General features: G+C 35.5%; 1 protein-coding gene across 1 annotated transcript in view; it reads right to left on the bottom strand.

The window, feature by feature from the left end:
• The window catches only part of ARAP2 (ArfGAP with RhoGAP domain, ankyrin repeat and PH domain 2), a 183153-nt gene that overhangs the window by 109074 nt on the left and 54314 nt on the right, over positions 1-19765 (bottom strand). Inside the window, 3 exon segments of the mRNA XM_033106382.1 lie at positions 1870-2069; positions 4713-4828; positions 17159-17334. Of these exon segments, the coding sequence (XP_032962273.1) occupies positions 1870-2069; positions 4713-4828; positions 17159-17334 (492 nt within the window).

Here is a 19765-nt window from a genome sequence, read left to right as displayed (position 1 = left end):
CCTCAGGTTTTCGGCTTGAATGTAGGGTGGAGAGTATTGCTTCTGACAAAGATTTGGGATATAGGAGAACGGACAGTTAAAACTGTAATGAGCTGGGCAGTACTGAACGCTCCATTTTTAACGTGTTATTTTTGAGGTATTTTGGGCAAATCCTAGTAGAGAATCTAGTAGGTAGATAGAACAGTGTGGCTTCCAAAAGAATGAGAATCATCTGCTTAAAAGTGAATGTTGAATTTAAATGATAAATATCATCACTCAGGAACATCAGAGTGAAAGAGAACAAGGATGTAACCTCAGGGGACACATATATTTTAGCAGCAGGCAAAGGAAGTAACCTGAAAAAGAATGATCAGAGTAGTAAGAGACAAGAAGAGGAAACAGTGTCCTGGAAGTTGAGGGAAGATGTAAGTCAGAGCGACAAACTGGTCAAGAGTGTTAAATATTGCAGAGAAGACAATACAGATAGCAATTGACCACACTGAAACTCAGAGTTCAAATACATTGGTAAATGTGGTGAGAACATTTGTACTAGAGTAGAAAGAAAAGAAGGCTGATTACAGGATGCTGAAGAAAAACTAGAAGTTAAAGAAATGAAGAAAACCTGTGCAAACTACTAGTCTTGAAAGTATTTGTCTATTAAAGGACAAAAGAGACAGAGAATGATACATAGAAGGGAAGGCTGAGTTTTCGGAAAGCCAGTGTTAACAGGACAGACTTAGGCAAGAAGCAAAAGAAATCGCAGTTGAATAGTTACACAGAGAGTGAATACGTGATGGGGTGAGATCCTAAGATGAGAAGAAAGGGAGTATAAGTGGGAAGAATGACCTTGGGCAACACAAAGACAACCTCTTCCAATGAGACTGGAGAGGAGAAAACGATGGGGAAAAACGCAAAGAGGGGGATTTGATGATGCTTTTTGATGTTGCAATTGATGTTGTTTATCAGCTTGTGAGGAAGTCTACCCTCCTATGATGAGAAACGTGGTACCATGGAGATCTAGAGAGTATCAAGGGTTTGAGGCACCTGTCCTGCGCTTTGCTCGAGCTGAGACAGGCACTCTTTCTCTGTGTTCTCTCAGTGAAACCTGTACTCTACACTTGCCCTTCTGATCCTCTGTTGTAATTACTATTTATATATTTGTGCAGGAAATGCCTCATCTTATACCTTTTTAATTCCCAGGACCAGTACAAGACCTGGTAGAGCTGAATAGATGAAATAAAGTTTGGGTTGTGGTTAACTTTTTCCAAGACCTCCACGATCACATACCTAAGCTGGGGTCCCCCGCCTCCACCTCCTTGGACAATTGTCTGAGTTCCCAAATACAATGAATGAGCTATCGGATAATCTGTAAAGTGTTAAGGTCACAATGAGAAAACCGTGATAGCACTGGGTCCTCTCATAAACGTCAATATGCCTGGAAAATGCTTCTATATAAAAGTTCTCATTATAAGAGATATCAGATCCAGCACACCCAAGTTTAGAGCTCAGAACAACCTTGATGGGAAAAATAAGTCTTATGAAATACGACTGGGAAAAAAGGACAAATCATACAAAAGAGCAAGCGAGTTTAGGGGTCATTCTGAAACGCTTTCACCGAAAATCTAAAAATTTCAACACTGTCTTTTAAAAATCCATACGTGGACCAGTAAGCACAGAAAAACGATTACATGCTTAAAAATCAATTTTTATATCTAAGTCATGCATAAGAGAAGTTTAGAATTGCATTTCTAAAATTGATTTACATGTAATAAGCTTTCTCTGTTTTTATTTCTCATAACCATTAGCTGGGAGGCATTGTATCTGACAACGAAGAGCATTCAGTGCCAATCTGCCACCCAACAGTGAAGAGTGTAACTTCTCACGAATTACCTGCACACTTCTTACAGATGACAACACAGAGATTGATAGATGCCCAGTCAGGATCCGGGGCTTTACAATCTGCACAACTCCTGTTGGACTCATTGAACCAAATCTTCTCAGCTACTTCATAATCAGAGAGTGTTTCTGCTATCGATTGCTGCACAGCTTCAATCCACTCCTGTTTCTCCTTTTCAGACTCAGCTGTAAAGCTGAAATAATTAACACTTCTGCATTATCGATCTCCCTTGTAAAGGCCAATTAAGCAGTATGTTCAGTTTGCATATTCATTTCACTCACAAATTAAACAGCAGCTGAAAAATATGCCTTCCAGGCAGTTGAATAGTCTTTTCTGTTAAAAATCATCTAATTTAGAAATCCATTTTTTCCTTGAATTTCCCACATTACTTATGACTTTGTTTACATATTTTGAACCAGAATTAACACACACATTTTTCTAACCAGCATATAAAAATTGCCTTTGTAGGTCAAAAGCTTAAATGAGAGGCCGTGTTTCCTAAGCAGTGATTAAGTAACAAACAACAGGAGACGGGCAGCGTTTCAGGTCTATAGGATTATTTGGCCAAGAAAGAACGCCATGATAGTCTGAAACTAAATTATCAAAAACACCCAACAGAAATTTAAATTTTTTACAATCAGAAATGCATTCTTTTTTAATTAGAAATATGTATAGCTGGCTTTAAGAAACCGAGAAATCAAAAAAGTTTTAAATGATTATTATTCTAACAGAATTCAAACTCATTTTTAGCCATGTTTTGATCTATTCTAATATTAGTGTTTATTGGGTGCCTGAGTGAAGGGATAAAACATTAAACATCAGTTTAATCCTTCGAGAAATGTTTCCTGATGTGGCAGGAAACATGCTCCACGCTCAGTCAATGGCCCAGAGAATGATGCTTCACATTAAAATGTTCTGTTCTAAAGATGAAAATGCTTTGAAACATAATGAAAATAACAGATGACTAATATTCTAAACAATCTATAAGAAAAGTGAGCTGCCTCGATGGATTATGTTTTTTGAAGTATCTAGAGATTGGTCACAGCCACGATGGTACAATGAAAAACAGACATTTGGAGTTTGCCCCTGGCTCCTGGTATACAGCTTCCAAAACCCTTGGAGTCCCCTGAATGATAAAACTGTCTTTTATATGCTAGTAAGGTAACTTGTGGCTGGGGGCCTAGACAGATTCAGGATGGGAGGGAGCTGGTCTCCAGAAAGACCAAGGTGCGATTAGAGAGTTGAAACCTTCAGTCAGCCCTACCCCCAACCTCTGGGAAGGGGAGAGGGGTTGGCCATTGAGTTACCTGAGTTAATCACCAATGGCCCAGGATGTAATCAATCATGCCCATGGAATGAAACCTCAAAAAAAAAAAATAAACAACAAAAACCCACCTAAACAAGCGCTCCCAGGTTGGTGAACACACTGAGGTGCTGGGAGGGTGGTATGCCCAGAGAGGGTAGGGAAGCCCTCTGTACCACTCACCCCCTATACCTTGCCCTATGCAGCTCTCCCATTTGGCCATTCCTGAGTTGTATTCTTTATAATAAACTGGTCATAATAATTAAACTGTTTCTTGAATTCTGTGAGCCATTCTACTAAACTATCAACCCTGGGTACAGAAGATCATGGGAACCCTGATTTATAGCCAAGCTGGACAGAAATGTGGGTAAACCTGGGAACCCAATACTTATGACTGGTGTCTGAATAAGGACGGTTTGTGGGACTGAGCCTTTAAACCTGTGGGGTCTGATGCTCACTCTGGTAGTTGGTGGCAGAATAGGATTAAATTGGAGGACCCCTTGTTGGTATCCAGAGTTGGACACTTGGTTGATATGAGTAAAAACCCCACATATTTGGTACCGCAAGTGTTATGAGTAGAAAAAGCTCAGCCAATGTCTACATTTTCAGTTGTGGCTTGAGTCTGCATATATGAAAATAAAGCTTGTTATTCTTCATGTGATCATTTATTTCTTAAAATTTGAGCCAGTAGACATATTTTGACAGATAAATTGAGTACTAGACTTGGTAGTATTTTGGAAATTGCTAAGTAATTGTTAGTCCTTCAAAGGCCTCTGACAATTGCCTCTGACCTGCATACTACTGTGTGGTAGATTGATTATTTGTGACAAATGAATTAATATGGTTGAACTCAACAGATACTGACTGATGCCTCTTCTGTGTGTTAAAGCTATGCAGTCATTATAGATTATTTACACATATCAAGAACATATATTAGGTTTCCTGTTTCACTGTCATAATGAATTAATTACTAGAATATCATAATACAAGACATATAACAAAATGCTAAAGTATACGATCAATATGTGCTAGGAGATCCATTAAATTCAGCATCATTTGAAGCTGGAGTTCCTTTTAGGAAATCGTTATGGAGCAATTATAATTAGGGATTGATCTTAAAGGAGGGACGATATTTGATTAGGCTACAAGGTAAATAGCAATACAGCTTAAAAACAAGTAATATTCTCTTTGTATTTTATTTCTTCAAAATGTGAAGCTTTCATATATTTGTTGATAAAGAAAAATTAACATACCCATCAAGCCTATTAAGACGAAGAGTATTAAGAAAATAAATGACTGAAATCTCATGAAATTAGTATCTTTTCAGGTTGCGTGACTGTTCAAGTTGCTTTTACAAGGCGTTTACATATACTGGCTAATAAACAGTATGGGAAAGAACATAATTTTACTGAGTGTCCTAGAAGAAAACAAATCACCGCTAGCAATGTACAAGTACCCTCCCTGCCCCTCCTTCACCCCCACCCCCAGCTTCCCTGCAGCAGTACAAACACAAACTGTTTACATAAGGCTTACCTAAAACTTCTGTAGGGGGTGATTATTTCAAAGGATTGTTTCACAGTTCGGTCCACTTGCTTTACATTTGCTACATTCATAGGAATTATGGTAATACCAAGTCCACTCTTGAAATCCTAGTTTGAAGAAAAATATAAAAAAATAATAAAGAAACCAAAACCATGGATTTTTGAAAAGGCAACTATATTCTCCAAAACCCAGTAATTCTACTAAATTGTACTATACATACGTATATGGAATTAAACAATTGATTGAAAATGCATTGAGAGCCGTTTTCTTATTTTAGGCTGTCATTTTAAATACATGATAACCCAGTGCCATTCTAAGCTCGACAGTTGGTCTATTAATAAAATATTAATAAAGTATGGGTTTCTTTCACATAAAACAGAAGTTGACCAGGACACAGATCTTGAACTACACATGCCTGGCTTTTAAAAGTTGGTCATTTTTTCACCTTTATCCATTCTTAGAAGAAACTAACACTTACCATGGGCCTAGCAGTTTCTAGGTGGGGAAGCCAGCTGACACAGTGAGGTTACTATTTATATTTAAAAAAGGAGAAATCAAGGCTCATGAAGATAAAATTAGATGGAAAACATACACAGAGAAAGGGACTGAAACCAAGTCATGTGTTCGCTGTTTCTTTGTTTTACTGTGTGGTGTTACCACTGCTCTGTCACATTATTTTTCTCATTTACTCCCAAACAAAGGCATTACTCATTTGACAATTTCATCTCAGTTCCAATATTTTATTACTTCCCTCTTCCTTCAATTAGATTCTTAAAAAGCTCCTCTAATGCTCTTTTTGATATGAAACCTGTCATTTGTTCAACACTTACAGTCACTATGTTTGGCTTGTCTCATAAAAATTAGAAATTGTTCAAAAAGCGACAGAAGCTGCATTTCAAAAGCATTAAAGGTGATAATATATTGTCTCGTCCTAAGGGTCTGGGAATTTGATTAACAAACAAATAATCTCAACATGTTAAAAATATAATTAATCTGTACCTCAAAAAAATGAATTGTCTATGTGAACAGATGCAGATGAAATGTGCTCTGAATTCCTAAATTAAATTATGATGGGAGAAAGTAGCCATACTAAAGACTGACTACAAAAAATATTGGTCCATTTTCAATGACAGTTCCAGCAGACTGAGAAAGTAACAATTCATAGGCCTTTTTCTCTTTGTCTCCCCTGCTATACAGGCTAAAAGTGAAAGTACTGTTTTCCCATTCCCCTTGCAGCTAGAAGAGGATATATGTCATACTTTTGTCCAATAAAATATAAATAATTCCTGGTTTGGGGTGGAAGGGTGGAGGGAAAAGCTTTGGAAAAAGACTTTCACCCCTTGCCTTTCCATCTTCTTCAGAAGTAAAATCTAGACGCACAGAAGCCATTTTAGAATGTTAGAATCCTTGAGATGAAAAGCCTCAGGACAAATTCTTGTACTCAGGATGCCAGAGTGAGTTAAAAAACAGAAAGAACCTCGGTTCCCTGGTGGCATCAGCTCTCTAGTGCCTACACCAAGAGATTTGTTAAAACAAATAAATCCCTATCTATTGAAGCTATCCTTCAGGTTTTTGCCATTTGATACCAATGCATTCCTGACAAAAAATACGTGAAATAATGTTACAACAGATCTTCCCCTGCTTGTAAAGGTTTCCAGAGCTTCCATCACAAATGGCAAAAAAGCCGCTCTTCGTTGTTTTTTTAATGTACAAGTTTTTAGTTAGAATGAGAAAATGACTCATTTATAAAACAAATTAATTGGATATTATTTTTTTCTGATGAAAGAACAAATGGTTCATTTTGTTAGAGGGAACAAGCCAGAAATTGAGAGTCAATAATAGAAAAGACGCAGAGACATGCTAAGTGTTATAAAATAGCTAGAAAAATGTGATGTATTTTCACTTAACAAAAAATAGTGCTTAATGTGATCACTGGATAAAGGAGGGGAATTAAATGTTTTCAATCCACCTCATTTTAATAAGTTTCAATATATTGGTACAGTGTTATATTTACTTACTGAATGATAAAACTAAAAAACATTTACATTATCCATACCAATGGTCTTGCCGGATAATGTAACTGATAGAGGAACTCCCACTGCAGGTGATTGGAAACTCAACTCTCTTTTTATAAATCAGGAAATAAAGTAGGGAAAGCAAGGGAAGATATTTTAAAAACAGCTTTCTGATGGCCCGGCTGGATACAGGGATAACTCTAGAATAAAATAGTTAGACTCCCTGCCCCTCCAAAAAATTTGAGTAATGAAGCTTTTGACATGAGCCAGGTATCAGACCACCGCTGGTTCTATTCTCTGACGGGAGTCTAGCCTGCAGGTACTTAGGGCAGGATACCCCTCAGACCATCGGACAAGCAGATGATAAGACTGACAGCTTTTATGGTAAATAATGAGCCTTCTGAAGGTTCCAACATGAATATATGATATGGTCCCACATTTCTACAAGCAAGTCATGAAATGTCTACATACAAAGCTGCAATTTCTGTTAAAAGCAAACTAAGTGAGGGTCAACCCAAAACTGTAAAATCTCTCCTAAGCAAAGCAAAGATGATTTTTTTCAGCCTGGAAAAAAAAGAAAAAAATCACAACCCATTTATCAGCTGCTTGCCATGGCCATATGGTTTTGAGTAATTAGAGTACCCACTGAACTCACCAGCACAAATGGACTGTAAAATGTACCGCAGAAGAACAAAATAAATGTCAGTGCTCTGGAGTGTTATTAAACATGAAACAACTGCGTTTCTTATTAAAAAATATTTCTGGTGACATTAAGCCATCTTTGCAGACAGTATTTAGAAAACATCTAGATCTCATTCCTTGACGCTCATCAAAGTTACCTGTGGTGCTTTCTCCCTCCTCCTACCCTGAGATGCTGGTTCCATGAATCAGAAAGCAGAGCCTAAGAATCTTCAGTTACAAAACAAAGCAAAACTACAACACTGAGATTCTCACATATAGCCAATATTGAGAAACACTGAATTAGGCAGCAGAACCAGTTGTAGAATCTAGACAGTAGGAATCTGCAATATTTAAATGTCAGGATATAAACACTTCACTCTACCGTCTGTAAAGCAGCACAAAAAAAAAAAAAAAAAAAAGGCATGCAATCAGATTCTACAAGTCATTTGAAATCATTAAGACTACTGGTTAAAAAACAGGCTGGCCAGGACTCACAGTGATGCATTGGATTTTGTCAAGATCCTACTTCTCCGGGATGCCAACCCCTGTGCTAATATCGAGAGGTTTTGAAGCATGAGTCTTCAGTAAGCACATACAGGGCACTCCATGATCGGTTTAGTATCTATTTGTGTAGTGCTCTGAAGCTGACAAACAGCTGTGGACTCTCAGTTGATTTTCTGAATAATTCTATAAAGAAGGCAGAGCAGATCTAGCCATTTTTAAAATGGGAAAATGTACCCTGGCAAAGCAGTGTTTAAGTACTTAGCAAGTGCCAGAAATTGTGCTAAGCTCTGAAGCACAACAAAGGGTACCCACCTTGGAGAAGCTTCAGTCTTCAGTCTAGAAAGGACATGACAGAGAACCGTAATGAATTGTAATAAAAAAAAAAAAAAATAGTGCATGTAGGGTAAGCACCTAATCCAGCCTAGAAAAGAGAGTGGTGTTCCTAAGATTCTTTCCAAAGGCAGTGACAGTTGACAAATGACAAAACCCAGACCAGTGTGATCAGATATATCTCTCGTGCTTCAGTTCGCTCATTTGCAAAATGGGATAACAGTAGTACCTATCTCACCACTGTGGGGAGGATTATTAATACATTAAAACTTCTTGGATGAATGAACTCCTGGCACCCAGTAAGGGCTACATCGTCCTAGTTAGAAATTATTATTGTTTTCTACCTCTTTAAATTTGAAGCCAACTGAACATGTTACCTATTAAAAAGTCAGTTACAAGAAAGTGCATGTTTAAAAATAACTAGCAAGAATACATAAATTTTTTTAAATGGTATGTAATGTGAATGTTAAACTTTGAAGAAAATTTAAAATAAATTACCCATTAACTATAATCTGATTGTCAGCACTAGTCTCATTTTGAAAAATAGGCACAAGTTGAACCTTTCAACCTTTAAAATGCTATAAACTGGAGTGGGGGGAAAAAAGGCAACAGCATGAAAACTAAATGGGTAGAATACAAGATCTGAAAATTAAGTCTGCAAACTGATTGCAATGGCATTGCTAATCTTTCTTGACATCAGAGGGATTATTCGTTATGAATTTGTAACAACTGGACAGTTAACCAAATTTACTATTTGGAAGTGCTAAAAAGGCTGTGTGAAAAAGTTAGATGACCTGAACTTTTCACCAACAATTCATGGCTCTTGCATCACGACAATGCACCAGTTCACATGGCACTGTCTATGAGGGAATTTTTAGCCAATAAACAAATAACTGTATTGGAACACCCTCCCTACTCACCGGATCTGGCCCCCAATGACTTCTTTCTTTACCCGAAGATAAAGGAAATACTGAAAGGGGACATTTTGATGACATTCAGGACATCAAAGATAATACGACGATAGCTCTGATGGCCTTTCTAGAAAGAGTTCCAAAATTGCTTTGAAGGGTGGATTAGCACTGACATAGGTGCATAGCTTCCCAAGGGGAGTACTTTGAAGATGACCACAGTGATATTCAGCAATGAGACATGCAGCGCTTTTTCTAGGATGAATTCATGAACTTAACTGGCCAACCTCATATTATTATAGAAAGCAATAAAGCTAAAAACAGATTGTGGAGTAAACAGTATTTTACATTTAGTTTGCTGCCATAGAACGTAGGATTTCAGAAAGCATGAATCCCACCACTAATACTACCATAAAAACGGGCATGTTTGGCAGAGAAGATCTGGACACTTGCAAAGGTGGTGATGACCAAGTGGCCCTGGGAGTCAGACCTGGGGGAGAAGCCTGGCTGAGCCATTTACTAGATATATGACTGCTGGCAAGTTATTTAATTAATCTAGACCTCAATTACCTCACTTATGACAAGACAGTTATATCTACTTTATATAGCATTGTTAGGAAAAAATGAATGAAGAAATATAAATTGAGGGTTTAATACATCGAGACGATCCTTCCCTTTGAGGGTTTCCAAAACCAGAATTTGTCTTCAATAAAAATACTTCCATTTTATTTATAATTACTGAAAATATTCACACCAATAATTCCATATTAAAATCCAGATTAGAATTAATGGTTAAGTATTTACCAAGATACTGACATTGGTTATTTGTACGAATTTGTAACAACAGAAACTGGTTGAAACTACATAGTGAAAAGAGCAAAATAAAAGTTTGATCCTCAAGCAGAAAAATTAAAGAAGGGTTTATTAACCCCAAAATATCTGAAATCTGAAATCTATTTTGGGAAACACTGGATTGCCAGGTTTCCATGCCAGGAATTTCAGAACTCGGGGCTTAAACATTTGTTGAAAGCAGATGTGGCATTGTATGACATTGGCACCAGACTTCCTGGGAAACACCAGATGCAGAGTTTGGCCAGATAGAGAACCCAGAGAATTTGAGGCCACCTCCCACACCCCAGTGCTTCTTTCTGCACCACACAACCCAAAGCCCTATGAGGTCTATTTAAATTCTATCAGAGTTTCATTCTCCTGCTGGATACCAGGGAACATTATGTTAGGGGAATGAGGGGGAAGGAGTCTCTTGTCATACCCTGATTTGAGAATGTCTAATCAAGTAAATTTATGTAGTGAAAACCTCAATGCCATGATTATCATTTAATAGATACATACACAAACCCACCACGCAAGACATCTGGCTATAATGAATCCACTAATATTAACATGATATTCAAAAAAAGTCATTAGAAAAAGATGGGAGACTAGCTGTCAGGGCAACATAACAAATGGAAACCAAAGCTAAATATCTTAAATTTATCTCACATCCATATGCAGAAATTCCATCCAACTAGCAATACCATATATACTATACATATATATTACCATATATACTATATATACACACACACACACACACACACACACACACACACATATATGTATAGTGAACACTACATACACCTCAGTGTATGTTCCTATTTTATCTCATTTAAAACTTTAAAAATACTAGCTTATATACTACATTCACATCATTTCAAGATTAATAAATTTATAAAATAATTATTTTTCCAGGATACAGAAAATCTATAAGCTTTGAACTGATTAAAAAAAAACAATTATATAAACAAATCTATACAACAAAAATTAAATGCAAAATGAAAAATAAGCAATAGCTCAGAAAAGCAGTTGCAGAAAATACGACATGAAGATTAGTATCTTTATTATATGAAGAGCTTAAAGAAACTGTCAGGAAAGACAACAGAATGCCAATAAATAAATGGAGAAAGAAAATGAAAAGACAATTCATAAAGAAAATAATTTAAAAAGAAATTTTTTTTCTAAAAGATAAACTCTCTAGTCAAGAAAACAGCTACAAATAACCATTAATTCAACCAGCTCACTCTACGAAATGTTTACTGAGTGTCAGCTACTTGCCTGGAACTCTTAGAGCACAGCACTGAATAAAATAAATATTTATACCATTAATTTGGGAATATAAAAATTATAACACTTTTAAGGTTAAAGTGAAACTGGAATCTATCCACATAGCTAATAGCATGTTAAATGTAAATAATTCTTTAGAAAAAGATCATAAATATTCTTGCCAAAAAATAATCAAAAAGGAATAAAAAGCTATATACAGAAGGTTACCAGAAATCTCATTTATTTATCACTATGTGCTATCCCCACTGGAAGTTAAAAATCCTAAAAAGCAGGGAACTTCTGAGTTACCACTATACCCCTAGTGCTTAGAGCAGTGCCCAGAAATGAAAAGGTGCCCAATAAAAATCTGTAAAATGGATGAATAAATACAGAAACACAGTAGTACAAATTCAATCACACAGCTCATTTTATACAAAGGTGAAGTAATGGAGAAAAACTATCATAGTTATAATGCATTGCAGGCACATAAGACATAAGCAGAGGTAAAAAATAATAGAACAAAATTTGTAAAAATTAAACATTTTGGGGGGTGGGATTGTAAAGTGCTAAATATTTAAAGGGATTACATTTAATTTCTGTGATAATGGCACCCCAGTGTTTTACAACTAAGTAATTAGGTAAAGAGTTTTACACTACGGAAAATAGTATGGAGATTCCTCAAAAATTAAAAATAGAACTACCACATAACCCAGCAATTCTACTTCTGGGTATTTATGTGAAAACAACAAAAACAAAAGTAATTATTTGAAAAGATATATGCACCCCTATTCTCACTGAAGCATATTTAAATAGCCAAGATAAGAAAGCGAACAAAATGTCCATCAACAGATGAATGGCTAAAGGTGGTACATAAATAGTACCTTTGTACTCAGCCATACAAAAGAATGAAATTTTGCCATTTGCAACAACATGAATGGACCTAAACAGTATTACATTAAGTGAAATAAGTTGAACAAAGAAAAATACCATGTGATTTCACTTATATGTGTCATATAAAAAAAAAAAAGACAAAACAAATGAACAAATGAAATAAAACAGAAGCAAACTCATAGGTACAGAGAACAAAGTGATTATCAGCCAGAGGGAGTGGGATGGGGGAACGGGGAAAAGGAGAAGGGGAATGAGAGATACAAAACTTCCAGGTATAAAATAAGTCATGGCGATGTAGTGTACAGCATAGAGAATATAGTCAATATCGCAACTATGTATGCTGACAGATGGTTACTGACTTACAGTGATCACATCGGTATATAAATAAATGTTGAATCACTATGTTCCACACCTGAAACTAATGTAATTATTGTATGACAACTATAATTAAAAATAAATTTAAAAAAAGAATTTTAGTGTCAGTTTCTATCTTGCCATCTTCGTCTCTAATAAATGTTTTAATTATCTATTCACAATTTTCTTCTACTTTTTGGAGCCTATCTGGAAACAAAACAAATATTAGTATTCAAACAAAACTAGTATTCCCTAAAGTATTTCTCCTACCAGCCAAGAATTACTTCAAGTTTCAGTTCCTACAATCCACTAATGAATGAAAAGGAAAGAAAGAGATGAAAAAAGTTAATATTGGAACAGAGCAACTGAGAAAATAAAAAGTCCATGTAGGTTCTGAAGAGTTTAGGTCTGTCAGCGAACTGTCAGTGAGAATATACAGATTGGCGTCCCCCTTGTTATATTATGCCACATGCAAAAAGAAAAAAAGAAAAGAAAAAAATAATTAAGACAATAATTATGATAGTGTCCTAAAAGTTACTTTAACATGGAAAATATAAGTTCTTGATTCAATAGAAGGGACAGCTCCAGAAAAAGTGAAAGAATGAATTACTGAAAAAATATTTTTAGGGAAGCTTGACGTGGACTTTCAGGGACCCCTACTGGAAGTAGAGAAAAACCTCTAGAAATGTTTAACAATACTCTCCAAAATTAGAGTAAATTTCCAGACATACACACAGAGTTAAAGGAACTTATTGGAAATAACAGTTTCAAATTGTTTTCAAACACCATCCTTTATGTTGACTTTGCAAACAGTTTTGATTTCTCCAACAGAGCATACTCAGGTGATAAAAGTCTGTGTTAGGAAAAGGAATGAAATAGGATTTATAAGCTGAAAAATTAAAATTTATATAGAAACTATAGAGAGTTTAGCAAGAAACAAATTAAAAACCCAGCAGCTATAGTTTAGAACCATATACAATTTATTAGTAAGAGTTCTTTAAAATTTAAAAATTTATTACCACTAATAATGATTTTCTTAACTTTCCACTTAAATGTGTGCATATTTTAAAATGGACAATAAAGAAAAAGATATGCTTCCAAATGAAACTTTACCATAAAAAGAGGTGTAGCAGCCTCTAAGTGAGCAAGTTAATAGATGAACTATAGAAGACTGTGTTTACTCATTTTCCAACTCCATAAATATTTTGTTCACTTTACCTGAACGCTTAAAATTCTTAAAGAACTTCAGATCAGTGTTTTACTGTGTGTTTTGTGGATCACCTGACACTGAGTCACCTGGGATGTTTTACACGAATGCAGATTCCAACACCCTCTCCCCAGTAATTCTAAATCCATGGGTCTAATGAGCCCAGATATCTGGGATTTTAATATGCAACTTAAATAATGTCCTTAGAGACAGTAATCCATTTCTCTTCTTCACATACCATTTAAACCGAAGGAGATTAACTTAATTACCTGAGCCAATTAATAGCAGAGCAAGAATGAAAACCCAGAACTGCTACCACCCACTCCAATCTTCTTTGTGCTTTCAAGTGTCCTATATAATAACTATTCAACATGCTATACTGGCTGTCCTTCCACTTTCCTCCACTGTCTTTCTATTTTCCCTGGAGTGACCTCCAAAGTAAATTAGGAAACTGTACAAATAGAGGCAAGAAAAATGAAAGTAGTTCATCTGTTAGGGTGGTGTAGGTCAATGTTTTTTTATTATTCTATTCATACTATAAATGATGTGGGCAATAAATTCACTGTCTTAGATTTTTAATAAATAAAAATAATTAAGCTTTGATGCATAGAATGAACTACCATAAATAAGAGCCAATACAAACTAAGAAAAGGAGGTTCAAATCTAATACCTCTTACATTTTATGAGATCTTTTTTCCCCATCATCTTTTAAAAGAAACAGAAGATTACTTCATGTGTTGTGTGCATAAAACTTTTAGAAGCTGCGTCAAACTGTTTTATCATCTTTTAGCGCTTTTCCTAAAACTCTAGCTTAAAACATTCAGAAGAAAGACTCCCTTATTTAGCATGTCACCCAAGTCCTTCACACAATTTGCTCAACCATGTGAGAAAACCATTGGGCAACTTTCCTCAGGCTGAACAGGAACAAACTAGGATGTAAAAATAAATGAAATTGAAATAGTATGTCAGTGCCTAAACACAAAGGCATTTATCCATCCAGTCTTTAGTCAACTAGTTCAAGACTTGAAAAGACTAAGACCCTTAAGACCTAGCTCCATATAATCTGATTAATACGCAATTTTTAAAAAAGAACACATATCCAAACAATAGTATACACTTTTTAAGGCTATGTAGTAGGGGTGCCAAAAAAATGTATACACGTGACTCGTATTCATCTTTTGTTATCAGTATATGTTGAGTACTAAAATTTTAATACTTTTTTTCCTTTCTTAAAATGCGTATATATTTTTTGGCACCGTGTGTGTGTGTGTGTGTGTGTGTGTGTGTGTGTTTATATATAAATGTTAATGCATTGAAAAGGACTTAAAATACACATACAGTAAAAAAAAAAAAAACAGATTTACTTCTCAAAAAATGAGGAAGGGTCCAGTATTAATGTTTTAATTTTAAGAATATGTTCATTATTTGTGTACATGGAAGTGTTCCTAATCCCCAGACTTCATGAGATGCCCGTTTTTTTGTACTTCCCTGTAACTCCTGCAGACGTCTACCAGACCACTGAGCTCACCACCATCCATCATAAATACTGATTTTTCCTCCTAGAACAGAAGACTTGTGTACTCCAGTTAAGTGCATCACTTTTAGAGTGACTGACATGACATAATATTTATTAAATGCACACTCTGAACCTTCTAGGCAACTAAATTATTCAAGGAAAGAATCTTACTCTATTTTTAAAAGGTCACATGCCAGATTTTTACTTTTCAACATAATTTTTTTAAAAAAACAATAGTTTGATATAGCGGCTAAGAAGCTAGGCTTAGACTTACAAAGTTCTGGTTTTAAATTAAACTCTGCATAATAAACCGTAATCCTTACACAAGTTACTTAATCCTCGTTTTCCTCATCTATAAAACATGGATGAGAATATCTTCCTCCTACATTTGTGAGGAAGATGAAAGGGGATGTTTATAAATTAATTAGCACAGTACCTGGTATTCAACAAATGGTAGTCATTATTATGCTTTATATGCTCAATTACTAATACTAAAGGAAAAATATCATACAACATCTTTCTAATGAGAAAGTATTAATAAAATCTTAAAAACGTTTTACTTTATTTCTAGAGAATGACAAACTCAGACAATCTAACTAATGTAAGCGATTAAACTACAAATTTGAAGCCCATTAGGTCTGTACAAGTAAAAGATGAATATCTCATTTGTGGTATTCATTCGGCTGAGTAACTTCTATACTGATACATGTAAAGTATGCATTTTTAACCTCCATTCCAATAAGAAAAGTTTTAATCGTCTTACTTCCCAAACTGAAAATGCTCATACACATTATGAAGCTATACATCACTATTCTTGAGGAATATGCGAACTATCCAAGTTATTAATGTGCCAGCAGTGCTCAGTGATGCCTCCCTCAGTTAATTAGTGCAGAAATCTTATCCAAAAAAATGGAATGAGTAAGTTCACACTGAAGTTCAGGGGATGCCTTGGCAAAGGCTCTATCGTTAATTTTTGTCTTTGAGTTAGTATCTCTATTTTTGTTATGAAAATAGTCAGCATTCGTATTTCACCTTATCATAACCCATTATAATGTATCCTCAAATGAATTCACGTTAGATCAGATACCAAAGGACACTATTTAATTCCATAAATAATTACTAAGTATTTCGTATAGTCTAGGCTAAAAGATTCTGTAAGAATTAATACCCAAAAAGAGGTAAAGACAGAATTTTCCTATACATATTAAAAACCAGGTATGTGAGAGAAAGAGAAGTCTACAGAATCAAATGAATTAATGGAAATTGTTAAAACTTTATTTTAACATCAGTCTCCTCAAAACATTTAAATTTCCTATTGAATCCTTCGATAATAACCAAATTCAATAAGCCAAGAAGTCTACATCTATGTATATATATGTGATATGTATGTGCACGTGTGGATGTGTACCTTTCAATCACGAGTAAATTATTTCCTCTAATTATTTCGTCTGCAAGCAACATGTCTGCTCAAAAAAAAAAAGGAAGAAAGAAAGAAACCAAAAATGCTGTAAACTCCAGAAAATATGTGCTTACTCTATAATTGCTTGTGACAAAAACAAAAGAAACACAACAGGTGCAGAACTGGGCCTATTTCAACAACAGCTGCAATGGTTAATTGGTTCTTAATTATTCTCTCGAGTAGTTTTATAATGTTACTTCAGCTAAGGAATGCATTTTGAAAATTATTTGCAGTGATTCTATTTCGTCAGTCTTTAAAAAAGTGATGTCTAGCCTCAAATTTGTTGTAGATTAACTTTCTTGCTGTTGAATGAACTGAGAAAATTCAACCAAAGAACTCTTTCTTTTGTTACATTTCGTAGGGAACTCAAGGCAAAAGCAAGACTGGAAGTAAAAACACTAGTAAGTCTAACAAAGCACAGTTGTTCATGTAATGAAGGAACCACAATTTGCATCACTGTAACACAGCTTACCTGTTCGTTTTTGCAAAGCCACACACTGTTTCCACTTAACGCAGTAAAAATTTTGGCTTTATACCCTCTCAATTCAAGATATCCACATTTCTCAGGCACAGCCACTGCTTGAGATTGCCAAGGGGATTGCAACTTCAGTGCATTTAATAGTACGGTGATCCAGTCATTTCTCTCCTCTGAAAATAAAGACAGGAGAAAATACATCCATCTATACTTATGCAAATTAGGCAGACTTAGAAACATGGACAAGGGATCTACTCTCTCTGCAACAGATAATTCCAAGATTCCTTCCCACAGCCACAATCTAAATGTTATGGCAGGCAGAGCCAACAGCCCGATTCTGTTAGGAGAAAGAAATAACACACACAACTCAGTTGACCTGCAATAGCATTGTCTCCACCTTGGAGCTTATTAGAAATGCAAAATCTCAGGCCCTAATTCTAGACCTGATGAATCAGAATCTTCATTTTAAGAAGATCCCCAGGTGATCTGTACCCATGTTCATGTTTTAGAAATACTTCAATTATTCTTGAGATTGGATTTTCTCTTTTAGTAGAAGAAAGTAATAATGTGACCAAAGTTAACAGATTATTCCCAGTAATTAAGTTACTCAAAGGCCTAGAAAAATCCTACTTTCAGTCACTTAAAACCTACTCTTCTTAAGAGTATGCTGCCTTGGTATTCCTTCACCCATTCCATTCCCACCACGGTCACTAACAATAATATCTCATTTGGTAAATTAAAATTTGGTTCTTTCACTCCTTCCACAAAAGCTAAGTGATCTTCAATTATGTACAACACACTGTTATGGGCATAGGAATTTGATCTCGTCCCCAAAGAGCAATCAAAGCCAAAAGTTAGATATGAACACATACTGGAACACAGAATACTATACATGTCATACAAAGGGAATCAAATAATATGAGTCAATTTGGTTGAGGTACGTAAGTGATCTGCTGAAAGTCATACAGCAAGTTAGTACTAGTATTAAAATTAAGAGAATCATATGTTTTATTTAACTCTCAGACAATTGTTCTTGGCACTATGAAAAGAAGATTTATGTTAGGTCTTTAGAAGGAAGAGCAATTGCAAAGATAAAACTGGGGCTAGGGAGAGGGAAAAGTAGAATTTTTTAAATCTAAGCAGAGGAAAACACAAGCACAAAGGCAGAAAGAACCTACAACACCTATTGAGGGACTAACTTATAGGTGAGCTTGTTTATAATTTTAAACTCACAAGGAAATAATGGGAAATACAGCTACAGAGTCTCCAGTGTCTATGTAAGGAATTTTGTCTTTATTAGAGAGGCAAGGGAAAACCATTTCAGGGTTCTTAGCAAGGAAGATACATAATAAGGATGATAATACCGTGTTTCCCTGAAAATAAGACCAGGTCTTGTATTAAGTTTTGCTCCAAAAGACGCATTAGGGCTTATATTCAGGGGATGTCATCCTGAAAAATCACGCTAGGGCTTATTTTCCAGTTAGGTTGTATTTTCGAGGAAACACAGTAGGTAATCCAAATGGAAGCTCGGAGATTCAAGAAAAGACAAGAGAGACTTAAAGTACAATGTAAATGGAAACAAAAGAAAACATAAAGAGTCAAGACATTAAGGGGAGGAAAAAACAGCTGAGGTTTTTAAAATGTCTGACTGATGTTCACAAAAAATTTAAATTACTCAAAATAAGAGGTACCTTGGCATCATAAACTGATCAGACAAAGTAGGTAGAAGGTCCCATTTTATTAACAGAACCAACTCAGGTTCTCAGTGCCCTGGCATGAGCATCTAGGCAGACTGATAATAACATGTAAATGAATGTAACCCGTACAAGAGAAGACCCATAGATGTGGGTAAATATTTCATGTAAAAAGAGAAGAAATTGACAAATCTTGAGGCACAACTGTATCTATGAGGCTGGAAAATGGGTTAGCAAAAAAAAAAAGAGGAGAGAAGTGGATATCAAGGCAAAATGAAAGCAAAACAGACTGAACTCTAGGTAGGAAAAATTTTCAAGAAGGGAAGAGTAAACAAGGCCCAAAGCCTGGGAAATTGGATAGTATCTCAGATCCTCCTAAGACTGGCCTGGCCAGAATAACTTCATTGTAAATTGAAATGAGTCTCCGTAGTACACTTGCTCACATTCAAATGTGAATCCAAAGTTAATTCGTAACATGAGTCTTAATTTTATCTACACACTTGCTCACCATCAAAACTCCTAAAACATTTAGTGTCTTTGATGACCAAAGCCAAATATTTATTAAAAACTCATTCAACAATCCTTTACTGCAGGTATTACATAATCCGCAGGTAACGGTGCTTATTACCGTTACCTGGGTTGCACACCAGGGTTGTTCTTAAAGTCAATACCCGAAAATAAGACCTAGCCAGACCATCAGCTCTAATGTGTCTTTTGGAGCAAAAATTAACATAAGACCAGGTATTATATTATATTATAAAGACCCTGACTTATAGTAAAATAAGACGGGGTCTTATATTAATTTTTGCTCCAAAAGACGCATCAGAGCTGATTCTATGGCTAGGTCTTATTTTCCGGGAAACACGGTGTATGTCAGGACAAAATATTTGACTTCCCCCCCATGTCGTTA

This window comes from Rhinolophus ferrumequinum, chromosome 5, assembly GCF_004115265.2.
Source record: "Rhinolophus ferrumequinum isolate MPI-CBG mRhiFer1 chromosome 5, mRhiFer1_v1.p, whole genome shotgun sequence".
NCBI classification, from domain to species: Eukaryota; Metazoa; Chordata; class Mammalia; order Chiroptera; family Rhinolophidae; genus Rhinolophus; species Rhinolophus ferrumequinum.
Note: the sequence above shows the minus strand (reverse complement) of the source record. Positions and strands in the feature narration are given on the sequence as shown.